The 18,625-nt window shown below is 40.7% G+C and overlaps 1 protein-coding gene across 1 annotated transcript in view; it reads right to left on the bottom strand.

Moving 5' to 3' along the window:
* Window positions 1-18,625, bottom strand: part of ADCY9 (adenylate cyclase 9) — a 33,922-nt gene that overhangs the window by 8,842 nt on the left and 6,455 nt on the right. Inside the window, exons 3-9 of the mRNA XM_054993155.1 lie at window positions 13,570-13,674; window positions 11,330-11,547; window positions 8,766-8,868; window positions 7,033-7,241; window positions 6,216-6,375; window positions 4,142-4,290; window positions 3,760-3,798 (exon numbers count right to left, since the gene is read on the bottom strand). Of these exons, the coding sequence (XP_054849130.1) occupies window positions 3,760-3,798; window positions 4,142-4,290; window positions 6,216-6,375; window positions 7,033-7,241; window positions 8,766-8,868; window positions 11,330-11,547; window positions 13,570-13,674 (983 nt within the window). The remainder of the gene's footprint in view (window positions 1-3,759; window positions 3,799-4,141; window positions 4,291-6,215; window positions 6,376-7,032; window positions 7,242-8,765; window positions 8,869-11,329; window positions 11,548-13,569; window positions 13,675-18,625) is intronic.

Raw genomic sequence — 18,625 nt, 5'->3', positions numbered from 1 at the left:
ATAAATATGCTGAGCTTTAAACAGAAGAATCTTCCCGGTCTTCAGACAGCCCTGTATCACTGAGTGAAACTTCCCTGTTTGATCAGAAGTCCATTCAGGACAGTTTGGAAAAAATGCAAAAGCATGTTAGCAATGAAACACAGCATTCTGCTGTCATGGAATTTGTGGCTAAGCAATGTTTACTGACAGCCAAAACAGTAACTGGCATTTATGAACAACTTGTCTCGGTGTCCAGCAAAGCTGAATGTCTGCGAACCTCAGTTGACGTTTTCACAGGAAAATATTTGGAGAGAAGTGTTTTTACAACCAATTGTTCAGCCTCTAATGCCAAGGCGCCACACTTTGACGAAGATATCAGATTAACTAACTTGCAAATCTATCCAAACTGTACACCTAAAACACTGTCAAACTGCTGCTCAGGCTGATTGTGCTTTTCAGGGTTGCAATCTGACATGGCAGCTAAACCAAGTAAGACTTGCACTGGATGGAATGCTGAATGCTGGAACTCATGTAGAAATGTCATCAATTCCTTGAGTAAACGCCTTCAAATAGATCCTCAATTAGTAGATATAATTGCCATTAATTTACTGCCAATTATGTCAGTAGTTAAGAAGTTGCTTTTGACTTTTAAACAATCTACTCTCCCCTGAATATTGCTAAAAATGAAAACCTTTCTACTGTCTTACCAAATCACTCCTGTTTGGTGTTTTGTGATATGACTGTTCAGCCACTTATTGCCAAAAGAAGCATTAATCAGCTCCCTGTGACAAGTAATGGAAGTGAATGGCCTACAAGGAACCCAACCTCTAATTCCCACAGCCATCAAACCCCCTTAACTGAAGCCAAATGTATTTCTCCTTCCCCTCCTCTTGGGACTTCAAGTAGCAACGACTTAAGATAAAATTATTTGTAAGTTGGAGGAATTTGAGAATATGTTAAACTGACTACATACATCAGCTAAATCAATTATATCCCACCCCTTATTAGCAACAAATAAACCTCAGAAAGGAAATGAAGGAAGGCCACAATCCATGAGCCAATCAAGCCTCCAGCTATTCCAGCCAAGGTTTGTGAACGCAAGTTATATGACCACCTTTTAAACTGTGATACTGAATTGACTTGCTGATATTATAAATCTCTCAGCAGCAGTCACTGACTCACAGGAAGGACCTGAATGTTTGAATATATAACCCCACTCAGCAATAGACCATGCTTTCTTGCTGTTCAGTGCTAGTAAATATGATCTCTCGGCCAGGTACCCTGCAGCGTCATTCACCAGCAGACCCAAGCTCCAGGAGAGATCTCCTATCTCACCTCAACATACACCCTGGGCAGCCAAGTTGGGCCCCTCGACGTTGCCAGAAGGACCAGAAGAGCACTAACGTGTTCATTCAGAAGCTCCCCTTTGCCCACGTGGTGCATGAGATCTATCTAAAATACAGCCGGGGGGTTGACATGAGCTGGTTGGCAATGGCTTTACTTGCCCTGCAGGAGGCTGCAGAAGCATTCTTGATGGAGGACAACTATCTCTGCACCATTCATGCCAAATGCATCACCCTCTTTCCCAAGGTTATACAGTTAGCTTAACAGATCTGCGGCTTCCATGAAGGCTTGGGATCAAGGACTGTATCAAGAGCTAGAAACCAGCACTGTCAAAGTATGTTTCCCTGAATAATTATATCATATATCATCTTTCTGGAAACCACCTTACATATTTTTTTTGTAAAATGTGAAATATAAATAATTAAACTTTTTTTTTAAAAAAAAAGCTCCCACACTGTCATCATTCCACAGAATGTGTAAAACAGAATTGTTTGGTGGTGAGGAGTGCCATCAAGTCGTAGGTCGCTTATGGCGACCCCTGGTGGGGTTTTCATGGCAAGGGATTAACAGGGGTGGTTTGCCATTGCCTGCCTCTGCAACCCTGGTCTTCGCTGGAGGTCTCCCATCCAATTACTAACCAAGGCTGACCCTGCTTAGCTTCTGAGGCTCACCTGGGCTATTCAGGTCAGAGCAACATTGTTTAGTATCTCTGAAATTTTAGAGTTTCCAGTGCTATGTTCCTCACATACATTATATGACTTACTGTATTTTGCCAATTTTGCCTTTCAAACTCTGTTATTTGTATTATATTGCTTTTAGTACATTGATTTCTAATTTTGTAATACAATATTTTCATTCCCCGCCCCTTTCTCACAGGTTCACTCCATTCTGTTGTGTCTTTTCTATGGTTACTTAGGAAAAAATGTTCATCTAGTTAAATGCATTCGCATAATTTTTACTGAAACAAAAACAGGATGCGGCAAAGAGTTCAGCAGCATTCTTTAACTATGTGTGTCCTTATGACTAAGCTTATTTCTCTTTTTACAGGTTTAGCTGGCATGATATAAATCTTGATCCATCTCTGTTATAATCTCATGATCAATATATGGAGATGAAGGATCTTGGTGCAGTCCAAAGTGCTGGAATGGATTAAAATCATGTCCTCTACACTGCAATTCTAAGGATTAAATTCACTTTGCAAACTGGATTGTCAATTCTATAAAAGTGCCTATGGGAGTACAGACAGAAGTGAAGCAGCATCCAGCTTCACTCCAACAGCTAGTACTATGGAAAAACAATGAGACAGGATTATGCCAACAATCACTCTTTCAACAGCAATTAATAATTTTATAGCCTTTGTTTAATAAAGGAAATTGAATAACTGTGAGGAACTACTACCATAAATGCAGTTATGCCACCACAACCATGAGAGGCAGAGCAGCACCTGGCTACTCCCTACTTGGCTGCCCACTGAAGTCTTCTAATGCTGGGAGGAACGGCTAGATAGCCACCATTCAAACCACTGCCATTTCACCAGGGACTGAGGTTTTTTGCTTTTTTATTATTGTTTTTACATTGTATGCCGCCTTGAGTGCTGTAAGGAAGAAAGATGGCTAATATTTTAAATAAATAAATTTGTACCCATGAATTGCTGCCATATAACTATATATCAATTACTCTAGCTAATGTAATAAACCTGTGCAAGTATGAAAGACAAAGTATATATTTTAACTATATAAAACCTAAATAAAATTATGAAGTTAGCTCAACTTTTTTGACTAAAATTGTGCTAAAAATGAAAGTTTATGGAGCAACATTAAAAATTACATAAGTTCCATGAGCAGAACCCAGAAATGTTATTTGGCCCCCCAAAAGAAGTCAACAGGAGACCCAATATGAGTAAGGCAGCTTAAACAAGGAATTTGTCTTATCCTCATGACATTTCCCCCAAAATGCTCCCTCTCATTATTTTACGACCAAGCTGAAAATGACAGAAAAATATGGCAGGCATAAGCCAGGTGCCTGTCTTTTTTCCCCTCCAAAGATCAAAGCAGCATGGAAAGGGAGGAATTTTGACCTGAGAAACGGTGAGGATTTTTTAAATGTTTGGATGCATTTTTATGTTCCGCATTTTTACGTTCATTGTTTTATGTTCAGAAACATATTTCCTATTGTCCTTACTGCATTGTTTTAAAATGTGTAATCTCCCCTTGAGTCTCAGCAAGAAAGGCAAACTATAAATTAAGTTAAATAAATATGCAGAGAGGCTGCAAAGCCAGCAATGGACAATTGCTGAAATGTCGGCTTTCACAAATGAGAAAAGGAAACATCAAATGTTGTGAAGGAAACTGAGAATGTTTGGTATAAAAGCTAAGAAAACAGACTGCCTGCTGGTGAGTGCAAATATCAGGATGGTCAGTAAAGGTTAATGCTTACCTGAAGTTCTGTGTTGAATCCAGGTGGGAGATCACGGAGCTGAAACAGAGATGCAACAGAAACACATCAAAAAGGAACAAAATTCACACAGGAGGGCAAGAGCAGGAACATTTTCAGACAGACTCACAGACACTTGCTCCTCCTACTCATACACACACAGCACCAATCCTCATCCAAAGTCAAAAGCTGCCAGCTGACATGGCAGATCTTCTGTTAGGTGAACCAAACGAGAGAATCTGTTTGCCAGCAGAGGAGGGTTGAGCAAAGCACAGAGAGGCTTTGTGCCAGCAGCTGACGTTCTCCAGCAGGAGCTACTTCCCAACCCTGGAGTGACAGACAATCCGTAGCATGCAGAAGTACAGAAATATCCTTCAAGGCTCACCTGTCAGGACACAGAGACACGTAGAGCAAGATGAGCAGGACACCTCCAACAAGAGTGGCTAGAGATGATCTCATCCAAGAGCTGAGCTGGCAGAAGTTACAGTACTGGACAATAGTGATCAGGATTGCAGAACACATAAACATCGTGCACTGCAATGAGCAGAAACAGCAGTCATCAGGGTCTACCGCTAGTGTCAATGAAGTCATTCTAACAACTAGAAAGGAAGATGACTTCCTTCAAGCAGAAAAATTATCCAGGAATGCCCCTGTGCCAATCTGAGGAACTATAAGCAATACTTCCCCAGTGGACTCTCACATTCCAAAGATCCAAAGGAGAACCCTTCTTTTCATTTCTTTAACATTCAAGCAAAGAGAAGTGCAAAGCAGGAAATGCCAGGAACTCTTGCTCTAAGCATCAGTGTTGCAGTGGTTAAAGCATTACACCACGAAAAGGGAGATTGGAGTTTGAATCCCTGTTTAGCCATGGAACTCAATAGGTCAGGTCACAGACTGAGGCCTGCCTCCCCACAGACCACTGGATCAATATGGCATGTTTGGCTCTTACATATGTATTTTAATTATTCAGATACTATGATGCTGCATAAAGTACTATGCATCTATAACTTTGGAATGAAAATATTGTAACAAACCACTATATCCGCAATTTAGCTGTCTGTAACCAGGCACTGCTAATCAGACACACAAGATGAACACAGGAAGCTACCTTCTACTGAGTCAGAACATTGGTCTCTCAAGGTCCCTATTGTCTATTCTGATGGGCAACAGCTCTCCAGTGGCATAGGAAGGGGTTTTTCATATCTCCTGCTACTTGCCCATTTTAAATGGAGAAGCCACCAGGGAATGAACCTGGGACAGAATGTAAAACAAATGGTCCACCCACAGCTCCTCTCCAAAATCTTACAGTAACACTAAAGGATGGATGGAGCAGCTCTATTTTATATTTATGTTATTTATAGTTAGTCTTTCTCACTGAGACTCAACGCAGATTATACAATGTAAGTCAATACAATTAATGGCTGGGACATTCAATAAACAATACAATAGGGTACAGACTGCAGAAATTTGAAAACAAGCACCAATGTAATACAGGGCTGAAAAAATGTTGAAACAAAACAAACAATTTGACACGACATAATAAGTGACAGTAACAGCCAGTGCACAGAAGTATAGTCTACAATTCCTATCCCTTTACTAAAGCACCTCTCTGAACCATTTCCTTACAGCACAGCCCTATTACCTGTGTATGAAAGCCCTCCCGAATAACTTGGTTTTGCACAGTTTTCAGAAAGCTAGGAGAATGGCAGCTTTCCTGACCTATTCAGGCAAGACTATGAAAGCTTGCCTGTGTAATAAATAAATAGCCTAGATACAGCCACAACAACCAGACATACTAAGCACAACACAAGGGCCTTCAGTAAGTGTCTCTTAACTGCCAGTATCCCTCCAGGATCTCCAAGCGGTGCTTTAATCTTACACCCACCCTGCAAGAAGCCAAAAGAAGAATGCAACTTGCCCAAGGGCTGCCACCCAGCTTACTTCATAGCCAAGCACAGGGCTCTCCATGCCCCAAACCAACATTCCAGCCACCACACCACCTTTCTTTGTCACAGTGCAAACAGAGTCAGGAGTAAGGGTGTTCAAGGTGAAAACCCCACAACGATGGACCCAGATAACAGGATACACTCAAGGAATTTTTTTTTGTGGGTGTGCAGCTACCAGACAATCCTGGGTTTCTCTTGACCACCCAGCATCTGAGAATATTTGAATATGTTGCTTGTCTAGACATATGCAAAGGAATTCTAGGACCACTGCTAAACCTAAGGAACTTTATCTTCCTCTGATGTTCATCACCTCAGGGAGGAGTGCCCTGTGTTGCCAGAGCCATTCCTGATAACCCAGAACAAGGTCGTCACCTTCAAGATACGTATCTGGTTCTTCACACTGGCAATTTGCCTGCCTACCCACAGGTTATTTGTGGTGAAGGAGGGAAAACAGAAAGGAAGAACACTCAAACAAATTCATAAAACAGTAAGATTCAGCACAGCACAACTTACATAGATGTTGCTTTCAAACTCAGTAGTGAAGTGTGAAAACACCGCTAGAGCGGGGAGAGAGATCAACACGGCACCCACAAAGTGTCGAGGCAGCCAGCCAGCTATCACCTCCAGCAGCCGCTTCGTACAAGCCATCACATCCTCCAAAAAGAACACCATTCTGGAAAGCACACACACAAACTCACTCAAAAGTGTCTCAAATTCACTCCACTTTATCTGTGATACAATTAAATCCCCAAAATACACTCAAGGCTGGAAGGTCCATCCCAGACAGCAGCTTGTTAGTTTCTTCATCATGGATACATTTTCACAAACCTCAACCCTACTTAAACCCAGACCATCCACTTCTGGGAGAAGAGATTTGAGTGTTTGTCTACCATGCCCTAAAAGGGCAACAGGGGTAGCTTCAACCCTTGCCCTCTCCTTCCTTATTTTCACACCTGGGACAAGAGTGAGCCAAGCTAACGAGACCCTTATTGTTAATTATGCCTGAAATGTCTCAAAGTGGTATTGCTTGATGTAAAGAGGCCTAATAAAACAAATCTGAGAACCATGCCTAGTATAGTTCTGCATGTCCAGATGTAAGGAGGTGGGGAACAGAAGCATCTGCTTTCAGAGTATCATGCCAAAGATACTGAACAGTTGCAAAGGTAGCACACATCTCTCTCCATCTCTTAGTTAACCATAGCCCAGAGTAGCAGTTTCCTGCCACTGCCATGCAGTTTTTAAATCAAAGGGGCTAATCTTTCCTCAGTTAATATCCTAGGAGCTTCCTGAGAGCAAATCAAAGATCTAGACTCCGCTTCACCTACTTTACCTAATGGAGACAAAAAGGGACAGCATCTCTAACAGGATGGCGATGACAACCACAACCACCGCTGCAGGAGGAGGTGGAGACGCAGCCATTCCATGTTTCAGGAAGCAGGTGAGCGACAAGATAAGGAAGACAGTTGTAGAAAGGAACACATCCAGAAGGGAGCTGAAGGTAGCACTGGCAAAAGTCTTCACTGGTGCGTTTCTTATGACCTGTGAAAAGAAGAGCATGAAACTAGCTTCCAACATTAGAGCTCATTTTAACAAATGTAGATAGCTTTGCAAAGAGTTTTTTGCCCCTTCCCAAATGAATCCCACCACAGCTTTCCTGCCTGCTTTCGATTCCTCCTCCCCTTGTACTATTGCCTAGTCTCAATGTGAGGATATATCCTAGTATGACTGATATCTTCTGCAAAGCTGTTCCTGCAAAATATAGTTTGTATCTATGAAAATCCATATTTTATTATTATCCAATATAATATCCTGTACAAATAATAAGTTATCATGTCCCTGGTTTTTAAGCTTTTTCCAGCCTCATAGTTTATTACACCTCAGTTACCAAAGAGTACCAAGGCACTACAGCTGTGTTTTGCACCCCAGACATCTTAAAAAGCAACTTTGTTTACTGCTGTGAAAATGAAGACTGTCTTCTCAGTTAAACTAAGCAAGTCAGAATATTTAGAATTTCATCCAGATGGACACTGTCTACAGTCACATTTTCAAGATACAGAGGAGGAGAGTGCCTTGTATTTTCAAAAGGCAGTTTGCTGAATGCCATGCGGCTTAAAGAAAAACCTGATGCAGGGCACGGCAGCATTTACAAGGATCTAAAAGGCCACAGAGCTATTTCTCAGGGCAAGCAAGAGAACCACAATAAGCTAGGGATTCCAGTCAAGCCAATTTAGACTTACGAAACACTTTAAGAATTGTTTAGTTTGTTGCCCCAGAATTTTGAGTGCCGGTGCACATGCTCTCTCTCTCTCTGGCAGCTGTTAAAAGTCGACTGGATATAATCAGGGATTATTTAAAGGTAAAGAACTAAATGCCACTGGCATTTAGAGAACCTACAACATTTCCTTGTTGCCCTTCAGATTCCTCAGAGCCAGTCTGAATACAAATCTGCATGAAAATCCTGGCAAGATAGCTAAATAAGACAAACACAGCTGACCTTAAAAATTGCTCTGATTAGTAGCAAGCTACATGTAACATACCAATGCATGTCATGAAGCCCCAACATTTTGTGTTTGTTCTTCAATGATAAGCAGCCTCAAGAGGTTACAATCTTTAGTTCTAACTTGTTTTCAAACTCTTTTGCATTCAGGCTTCTTTTAGTAACATCTCAAGCAAGAGATGTTACTAATATTCCCTACAAGAACCGCTATTCTGGTAACATCACACATTCTCTTACACAGCGAGACAAAAAAAAAAAGAAAACAACAGAGTTATGCCTACTAAATCCTTTCCGTCTGCTTTTTCCACCCCAAATTCCCCGCCAACTCAGGTGCTGCTTTTCCACCCTGAGTTGCAGAAGCATACATATAACAGTAATGGCACACTGGAAACCTGGTGGGGAAAAGCAGGAGGAAGGACAATTTTAAAAGGAACACTGGCCAACAGGAAAGAGATTAGGTGGATCTCTGCCCCTCTCAGAACTGTAGGTTGTGGGCCTGTTAACAGGAAGTCTGCCCTTCAGATACAGCCAAAACCAAAAAGTCAAACACACATGCGGATACATACCTCTTCTTGATAGCTGCTCCTATATGCCATCTCCAAATCCTGATCCAGGAAGTTCAGGCTCAGTTTGTTAATAGGCGGTTTAAAAAAATAATCTTTCATCAAACTAGGAGGAAGATAAATATGTTTACATTTTTATTACACTTTCATCTCTGCCCTGCCTCCGAGGAGCTGCAGGCAGTGTACATCGTTTGCCTTTCTTCTACTTTATCCTTACAATAACACTGAGTAGAAATGTAGACTGCGAGCATGATTGGTCTAACCATCTTCCATAGCAGAATGGTGATTTGAATCTGGGTCACCTAGATTCTAGTTTGACACTCTAATCACTACACTATTAGCTCTTAATAATCAATAACAAAAGAACCACTGTCTCAACAATGCTGACATTGCTTAGGACAGAGACTGCTGAGTGAATACTTAGTTCATAAAATGCAGAACTGAATGTTAGATGACAGGCTCTGTCCTAAGCAGTGTCTGAAAGTAGTGATCAAGCAGATGCAAGTGAGCAGGATGAAACTGAATCCAGACAAAATGGAGGTGATGCTAGTGAGAATGATGAAGTTCTGATGACTGACAAGTGGAGGTTACACCCAGGGCTTTTTTTCAGGGGGAACGAGGGGGAATGGAGTTCAGGCACCTCTTGAAAATACTCGGCGATAGTGCTTGAAAATAATATGACTTAAAAAAATCCCGTATGTTTCTTCCTCATTTCCCTCTTGAGAGTTCTGCCACCTCTTTTCCCAGAAAAAAAACACTGGTTGTACCATCTGGTCAGACCATGGCCTGGTTCCTAAGCAGCAAGTGGGAGCGGCTGCCTAGAGAGTGCCTTTGCATCTGTATTTTGACCACAGACTCTTCCCTCTACACTAGTTTGACTCTGCTACACTAATCCCCATTTCTGTAACTTCCAGGCTTGACATCTTCAATATGTTCTACATGTCAATGATATTGTCTATCTGCTTTATGAACACATACAGCTTATTCTGTGCCAGTTACACTGGTTACCAATTTCCTTCTGGGTTCAATTCAAGATGCGGTTTTAACCTTTAAATCTTTTCGCAGCCTACGACTCACATACCAAAAGGATCACCTCTCTCGGTATGTGCCTATGCACTGTACGAGAATGAAAGCAGCAACAAGGCCCACGGCCTCATCAATTGACTACCTAAGAGCACTGCAGCAAGAACAGGCCTTTTCAGGGGCTGCCACTTCCCAGAGAAGTATGGAAAGCCAGATCCCTTTTATCCACAAATGCTACAAAATGTTTTTATTTTTACTACCATTTGATGAAAAAGTTGTATGGCTGTTCTATAATATGGTTGTTATAAAATGGCTGTATAGCCCTAGTTAGTTACTGATTGATTGTATGTTGTTTATTAGGATTTTTATGAATTTTGCTGTTAAAACCACTTTGAACACAAGAAGGCAGTATACACAATATATATATATATATATAATACATATAAGTATATGTATATGTATGTATATGTATATATAAAATTTACTTCTCTAAGAAACTGACTTCCAGTTTATTTCCTGCTTCATATTTCTGATACAGACTTGATGGTGGGGGAGAGTGCAATCAAATCATAGCTGACTTATGGCAACCCCAGTGAGGTTCTGATGGCAAGAGACTAACAGAGGTGGTTTGCTAAAATGGAAAGATGAGCTCTTCAAGAGTTTTAAGTATTTCATTTTCACTTGGGGAATAAGATTTTTCTTCTCACAATGTATATAGTGTTACAATTGTTCAGACCTGCTGTACGCAACTTTCTACTTGCAGATTGTGGCTTCTGATGCCTTGCAAGTTCTGCTGATCATCAGTTGAATATTTCTAAGTTGATTCGTACTCTGTTTCCATTGTTAAGGCTGGGAGAAAGACTGCCTAGCAAACTGGACCTATGTTCTCTACGCTGTTGTTGCTAAAATGGTAAAAATGAGCCCCCTCCACAGGCATTTTATTATTGGTATATAGGCCTCAAAGGAAGAACATATTTGGAGGGCATACACAGTCAATCAACACCTGAGGACTGATGCACTTATAGCAGTTGAGTGCACAAGCCCTTAGGCAGCCTTCTCTGCGTAAGTCCCTGCTCCATTCACTACAGGCATGCTGGATAAACACACAGCATAGAGGAAGCACACAGGCCCAAGCCGAGAAATAACACAATACTCTCAAGTCTTTAACACAATTCATACACATTCACTCACCAACCCTTACAATAACCCTGATCGGTAGGGCAGTGCTATTGCAGAAGTGGGGCTGATATCATGAGAGGAGTGGCCAGCTTGAGTCCACATAGCAAGTTTGTGACAGAGGTGAAATGTGAGCTGGGCATGTTGACACTCATGGCTCACAGCTACTATGCCACACTGGCCCTCAAGGATGCTATACAAATTATGACAGGGGAGCAGAGTAAGAGAACTAGAAAAACAAAGACAGAGCTTACTGGAGCACAAACTTCTGTAGGCAGCCATCTATCTCAGCAGGCACAGATTAAAGAAACTGACACTGGCCTCTCCTTGCAAAATATGAAAATAGCTCCTCACTCACTCCTTCTCACCTGTCTTCTTTAATCACATCCACAAAGTGAGCATCTGTTTTTTCTCTGATGTTTTTGAACCTTAATGGCAGAAGAGCCGACTGATCCAGGCTCACACCAGCCCATCTTCCTTTCTCCTGCAACATTTCATATAGTGAGGTCTGGCTGTTGCTCAGCTTCTCTTCTTGTGGAGGACTCAAGAGTCCATTCTGGGCCTTTGGACTGCATCCTGCAGGAGCCTGGTTCAGGTCAAAGAAGAATACACCAGAAAAGTCTCAGAGCTTGTGTTACAATTGTCTCTCCTTGTTCTAGACCCACCTCATGTTGTTGCTTGGGGTCCCCAGTTCCCCACAAGCAATGTTTACAGAGATCCGTGCGCTGCAGTGGGATGGGTGAGGCAGGAAGGTACTGTACCAATGCTAGAAAATTTAGCTTGGATCCCATTCTACCTCCTTAACTGCATCTGAGCAGAAAAACTGTGATGTGTATATTTCTGAATGGTAAAGCCAGGACACTGAAGGTGGGGGACACCTCAAGCAGCTTCAGGGCTGGCAGATTAAATGTCTTGGCTTAAAACAGAACCAATATACTAAACATTAGCTTAAGTTATGAGACAATGTGGAGGTATATTTACAAAATATTAAATTATGATCTTGAACACATTTCCCGAATCAAATTATATACCTTTATCTTATTACATTTATATGCCCAAACTTCCTCCAAAGAGTTCAAGGACAGCATATGTTGAATTTCACCTTCATAGTCACCCTGTGAGGTAAGTCAGGTAGAGGGATAGTTATTTGGCTTTATGCTTTTATTCAGATTTCTGCCATCCAGACCCTATTGTGTTGTGTATTGTGTTCCAGCTATTGTTTGTATAATTCCTAAACTGTGTAATCTACTTTGAGCCTCAGTGAGAAAGGTGGACTATAAATAAACAGCATAACGTATTTGCCCAAGGTCAACCAGTGAGGACCATGAGTGAAGAGGAACTTTCTCCCAGATGTCCCCAGGCCAAGATCTCTTCTGTACTGGCTGGCTCTCAAGGTCACAAGCACCAGATACCCTTTTATTAGGGATGGGGTAAATAAAGAATCCCTTGACAAATTTTAACCTGAAATTAAATGAATTAACCATTATGATTAACTCAAATAGGAACAGTAGTGTTGAGACCCTTTAAAAAGAGCCCTCTCCAACGTCTAGTGGTTGAATGTTCTAATTTTATGAACAGGGGTTTTTAAAGAACAGCACATGTAAGATTCTTCTACAAACGATTATTAAATGGTTGGTGGGAAAGATACAACATACCAGCTCAATTAGCAGCATTCATGAGGATTTGATACAGAATTCTGCTGTGCATTTCTACATATTGTTTTGCCTTATTTATGTGTTAGGAAAAGATAAAGCATTTCGGGCTTCCTGCTTTTAAAAAGTGAGTTATGACAGAAGTTCATACAATTGTGTATTGAGTGGAACACTTTTTCTGTTTGTCCCACTGTGCTAGACTCAGGGTTAGCCAATGTGTTTCATCTACAGCAGATTCAGAACAAGAGAAATGACTGCTTCACACAACTCAATATTAACAGAACCCATTGAGAATCACACAAATCCATGGAGAAGAAGTTTATTGGCAGGTGTTAGCCATGATGCTTCAATGCTCAGAAAGTTTTCCTTGGGGTATCAACTGCTGCGAGCAACAGCAGGAGAGGCCTTTGCATTTCTTGTTGATTTCCAAAAGGCATCTGGGTGACCACTAGACACTGGACCTCTGGTATGACCCAGCAGACCTCTTCATATATCCTCATTTACTTGGAAAACTTCTGTAATTCATAATCATGTGAATAACAGCTTCTGGAAATATCTGTACTAATTCTCCTAACGGAGACAGTCAGCCACAAGCTTAGATCCCCTGCAGCATTCATGCAGATGGAATGATTTATGCCTTTGGAGCAGAACTTTCTCACTTCCACTTTCCTGCTGCAGCAAAAATGCGCACACACTCTTGGGTGCCTCTGGGAGCAGCATTTTGAGTGGAAGGTGGAAGTATTTTGGGCTGCTGCAGGGGGAGGGAAGAATGTGGTACTCTGCAGATGGAAATCATTCCATCCACAGAAATGCTACAGGAGATCCAAGCCACCATGTACACGAATTACACATCTGAACTCATCACCAGTACAATGATAACCTATTTCTGTGGCTCGGAGCCGTCACATCAGTCATGCAGAGTAGCCAGCAGAAGAGCATAAATCAGAATAAGATACCTTTATGAGGATTTTATGTTCATCCTGACATCCATTTTGGATAGTTGCTTCCTCTATACTTGCAACACAGCTAGGTGCCAGTGTAACGTTGCATGAAGGGCATGTCTGAAAACCAAAAAAGAAAACATAGAGAATTTTTATTTTTCGTAGAAGGCTTGCAGCGAATATTTTTACTGAAATCTCAAAATTATCTACATTTCAGAGTTTTGAACAGGCTGAAATTGAACAGAAATTAAATCGGCTTGTTACAGATGAGACTGATCACATTCTCTCTGAAACATCAGCCTCAGAGCTTGGGGGAGGGCTATTAAGACCCACTGCAGCACAATCCTGCTCCTTCAGTGATGCAGTGAGATTTTCCCAACACTGGATGGTTCCCCAGCTGTCTCACTCCCTGTAGTCTAGGGGGTGGCACAGAAGCCATGTGCAAAAATTCCATCAGACTGGAGGGTTTTTTCCCACCCGGTTCATGTTTTATGGGTCCCACAGTTGAGAAAGTGATTTGGTCAATTTACCAAATGGTCAGACTTTTAAGATGGCAGCCCTAATACTAAACAGTGGCTAAAAATCTTCCCTTACCCAATTCTGAGGCTACTATTTCAGAATGTAGTAGCAATTCAGCCTTGTAATAATAACTAAATGAAATGAAAGAGGAGGTCTGAGTATTTTAACAACACAGAAGTGGCATACCTAGCCACCTAGAAGTAGAAGCAAAATTTAAGTTTGAAAATAATGAGAAAGTTACCTGTGTACATTTTTGATCAAATTTTGCTGACTCATGTAAGCTTAGTGGATTATGATTATATTCAGGTAAGCAGGCAGAACATGAGCAGCATCTGACACATCCTGAAGCACATAATTCATTCAAAAAAGTTGTGAACTTGTGAATGAGCTGATAAATGAGATTATCAGTTGCTAGACTTCTTTCAAATGGTAACTATGGTGGACCAACAAATGAAACTTTTGAGAGGATGAGAAAGAACTCTTCCAATCTGCACCCACAGATTTGTTCTGAAGATGTGGAGCTGAAAACCTCTAGATGTTGGCTGAAAACAACTTGGAACAAATTGTGCACTGAGATGTCAATGGCATGCCCTTGTACTGATGCTCATCCACAGTTGGACAGCTGTCAACGGGATTCAAGATTTTGACAGCAAATCTTTTCAGCTGTACTGAGATACTGTTGTCACCCACAGTTAATCATACCGTGCAATGGCCAACCTAAAAACAGCTTGCTTTCTAAGACAGCTAGTCATATCATGTAAGAACATGCAAGAACATGTAAAGTTGATAAGAGAGGACACTCTCCCACTTGGTTGTACATTTCATGAAGGGATACATAGAATTTATTTTCCCTGATACAGCTCAAAACTAAAATGCAAGTACACTTGTTTGACAGACCACAGTAAAATGCAGCCCCCAATTTCACTGCTAGGACAGCGCACTGCAAACATTTTCAAATTTATTTTATTTTGGCATTTCGGAAAGGGAATAATTACATTTATCCCCAACTTCCGGAAATATTAATACAGTTTAGGGAATTGTTTCGGGGTAAGTTTTTTGGTTTAGGAATACAGGGTGCTGGTAGACCTGACCTCCATTCTAGCACCACTTTTTTGTGGATGGAGTCCAAATGCTAGGCCTCTGTCAATTCCTATAGAAGGAGAAATAACCCCAAAATTCCAAATATTTCTGGTTCAAAACTTCAAGAGTTCCTGTTTGCCATTTAAGGTATTCCTGAGCTAAAACAAAACAAGTTTGAGGGATAATATCAGATTGGAAATATCCAACTGTACACCCCAAATTACTACACCAGTGTCAGAAAGCCAGACAACTCCTGAACCCCAAATGCACGCTGAAACATTCATCTACCAATAACATTTACATATCCGTTTTTTCATCATAACAAGATATACAAACTCTGTAATTGTCAAACCACTGATAAATCTACTGCTTAGCACAACCTACAAAGGTTGAAAGAGACACTGTCCATTACAAATCCAAATTCAACACTACTGTTTTTTTAGCTGGGATTTGTTGTGGTTGGAGGAGATGAAGCAGCTCCGAGTAGATAGTCCAGTTTCACAACTACCTGCTTGTCATCCATCGTTCTTTTTGACGGACAAATTCCCAGCTGAGCTGAAAAATCTAACCATATGTTGAAACAACAGATTGCAGAACAGCACTATCCTATCACCAAATATTCAATAATTCACTTGACCCTCAGTTGAAGCTATACCATGAACTACGCAAACAACTGGCTGTACTACTAACAACCATTTCAAAACATTCCTCTAATGCTTTCAAATAGCTGCAACAACTGGTTTCTTCAAGAAGCCATCTGCAAAGGTTACAGCAGAAGAACTGTTCAGCTTTGAACAATTCAAAGCTGAAAGATTTTTTCATATCAAACCCTGTCACATCCTAAGTTGATCAGTCTGTGCAAAGTAGGACTAAAGTATACAATTCCCAGAGACCTTTTAAAATATATGGCTACCATGATCTTGAATGTTTCCAGATTTGTTTAGCATTTCGGATTGAAGAGGGATTGTGTTTGAACTTTGAAGTTCTGCACCCAAACCCAGTGGTAATGACCTTCTCCAACATGCAACACATCTGAACTAACTTTAGAGGATGTTACAAACATGACAATGTAGCAAAGTCTTCCATGGGTATACCAAATGAGTTTCTTGGCATTCAATGAATTCCATGACCTGCTGGCCAATCCTGTTCATCTTGATCATTTCTACTTCTGGAGCACTCCTTGAACTTGCAACATTGGTAACATCACAAAACTTTTCCAACAAAACACACACGTTTCATAGGATATATCAACTGCCACTGGAGAACAACTAATATGCTTTGCGCTTTCCCCAATGACACTTCTACCAGTTTTTTTGCTATGTACAATTTAAAGTGCTGGTGCTCATCTTTAAAGGCCTGAAAGGTCTTAAACAGGAACCCCCTCCCATATAAACCCGTTTGAACATTCAGATCTGCTTGACAGGCCCTGCTGCACAGGTTTCTCTTTACTGTGGGGCAAGGCAGATAGCAGCAAAGAACAGGTTCCACAAATAAGCTTCCACTGCCAAGAAGAGCTTCTGCCCCGTGGCTCTTTGGTGCCTTTCTTGTAAATCTGAGGCCACCAGGCACTGGTAATTAAGTTTTTTGTTGGGAGAGAGGAATTTACTTGGCTGGATATTTTTGGTTAAGCTACTTTTATTACATGAACTTGCATATCTATTTACCAGTTTTATCTTCTGCATTTTCATGAACTGCATCTTCTTCACTGCTGCTGACTTATTTTGTTTTACTTTTTTGTTTAATTATCTTTATAAAATTTACCTTTAAGTAAGAACACTCCAAACGTGCATGGAGTCACAGTGTACAAATGATGAGCTATGGATTAACAAATCTAATGTGGCAAGCTAAACTACCAATAGAATAATCAATTGAGGTCTACAGAGATTTTAGAAGTCTTCATAACATACTATTTACCATTATTGATAGCATGCCCTATCACAGTTCGACACAGATAGTTTCACACACATCCCTTGAAGATTAAGCTCCTTGGACTAGGGATCTATTCTTTCGATATTTCTTGGTAAGCACCAAGAATATGCACATATAAAAAAAATTAAAATAATGTAAGAGATTGTTAAAACCAACAGACTATGTCTTGCCAGACTACCCAGCAAAACAGGAATGGCACCTTCCCTCTTCTCTACTAGTACTTTAACTAACAGAACCCTTTCACACTTATTTTAGCATTGAGAATATTTCTAGGCCACTTTTCCATTAACTGATATTTAAGGCAACCTACAATAAATATACAAAATAAAATTAAAACAGATCCAAACTCATAGAAATCCTGTAATGAAAGTACCTCCTTGGAGATATAGTTTCAAAGGAAGAGGGGCAGCTGAGAAGGCCCTTGTATAAGTCACCTACCAACCACACTTCTAAAAGGGTAGGTACCTTCAAGAAACCATTCCAGCACTCTGAATTGAGCTCTGAAACAAACTGGCTTCAATTCCCTGGCCATTGTATTTTGTACCAGCTGAAATTTCCAAACAGTCCTCAAAAAGTTAGCCTCACATGTTACAATAGTATAATCCAGCGGCAAGTCAAAGATAGCCAAAAATGTCATTCTCCAGAAGTGGCTGCAGCTGGCAACCCAATGTAAGCAGGTAAAAAGCATTAAAGGATTAAATTTGTTTATGCATCTTTACTCTGTGCTTCCCAGCATTCAGACACTGGTTCAGCACATTAACTGCCTCCCTGGAATTATCTGAAAAGGACAAGATAGAGCTGAAAGTTATCTGCATATTACTGACATTCATCCCATATCTCCAGAGAATCTCTCCCATGATCTACATGAAATGACAAGGAGACTATGAAGCCCCCCACAGTCCAAGGGGTAGAGCTACATTGTCTTCTGCTGCCTACCCTCCAGAAAGGATCGTAGCAAAGACAAAAAGTGCATTCAAAGCTCATTTAAGACTAACAATCCAGAAAGGCTCCATAGTTGATGATATCAAGAGCTTCCAAGAAAATTAACAGGGACATACTCCCATTATCAAATGATGAGCATAAACCATCTTTTATGAAGACCAAGATAGTGCTTTATCCAAGTCAGAAATAAGATGGAGAAGGACCTAGATAATCACTGAGAAAGAGCTGAGAGGTCACCATTTTGAGGAATATTGCCTAGAAACTGCAGATTTGGAACTGGTTTATCCAGGTCTGAGGCAACTATGTGTTTTTTTTCTCAATAAGGCTCTCATCACTGCCTCTTAACATCTGAGGCAGTGAGCTCTTATTCAAAGAATGATAACTACTAATTTGGGTCATTCAATGTTAAATTTTTATATTTTTATGATGCTTTAATGTATATTTTATGTTGTAAGATGCCCTGAGCCTGTTCATGGGGAAGGCAGGGTATAAATAGAATTAAATAAATATGAGGAAGTATCTCTGAAAGAAGACTAAGCAGAATTGGATATGGTCAATTTTATCTGCAAAGTGCTTTGCAAACAGCTCATAGTGAGCTGCC

The sequence above is a fragment of the Eublepharis macularius genome, chromosome 12 (genome assembly GCF_028583425.1).
Source record: "Eublepharis macularius isolate TG4126 chromosome 12, MPM_Emac_v1.0, whole genome shotgun sequence".
NCBI lineage: Eukaryota > Metazoa > Chordata > Lepidosauria > Squamata > Eublepharidae > Eublepharis > Eublepharis macularius.
The sequence above is the reverse complement of the archived record's forward strand: the minus strand, read 5'-3'. Positions and strand labels throughout refer to the sequence as shown.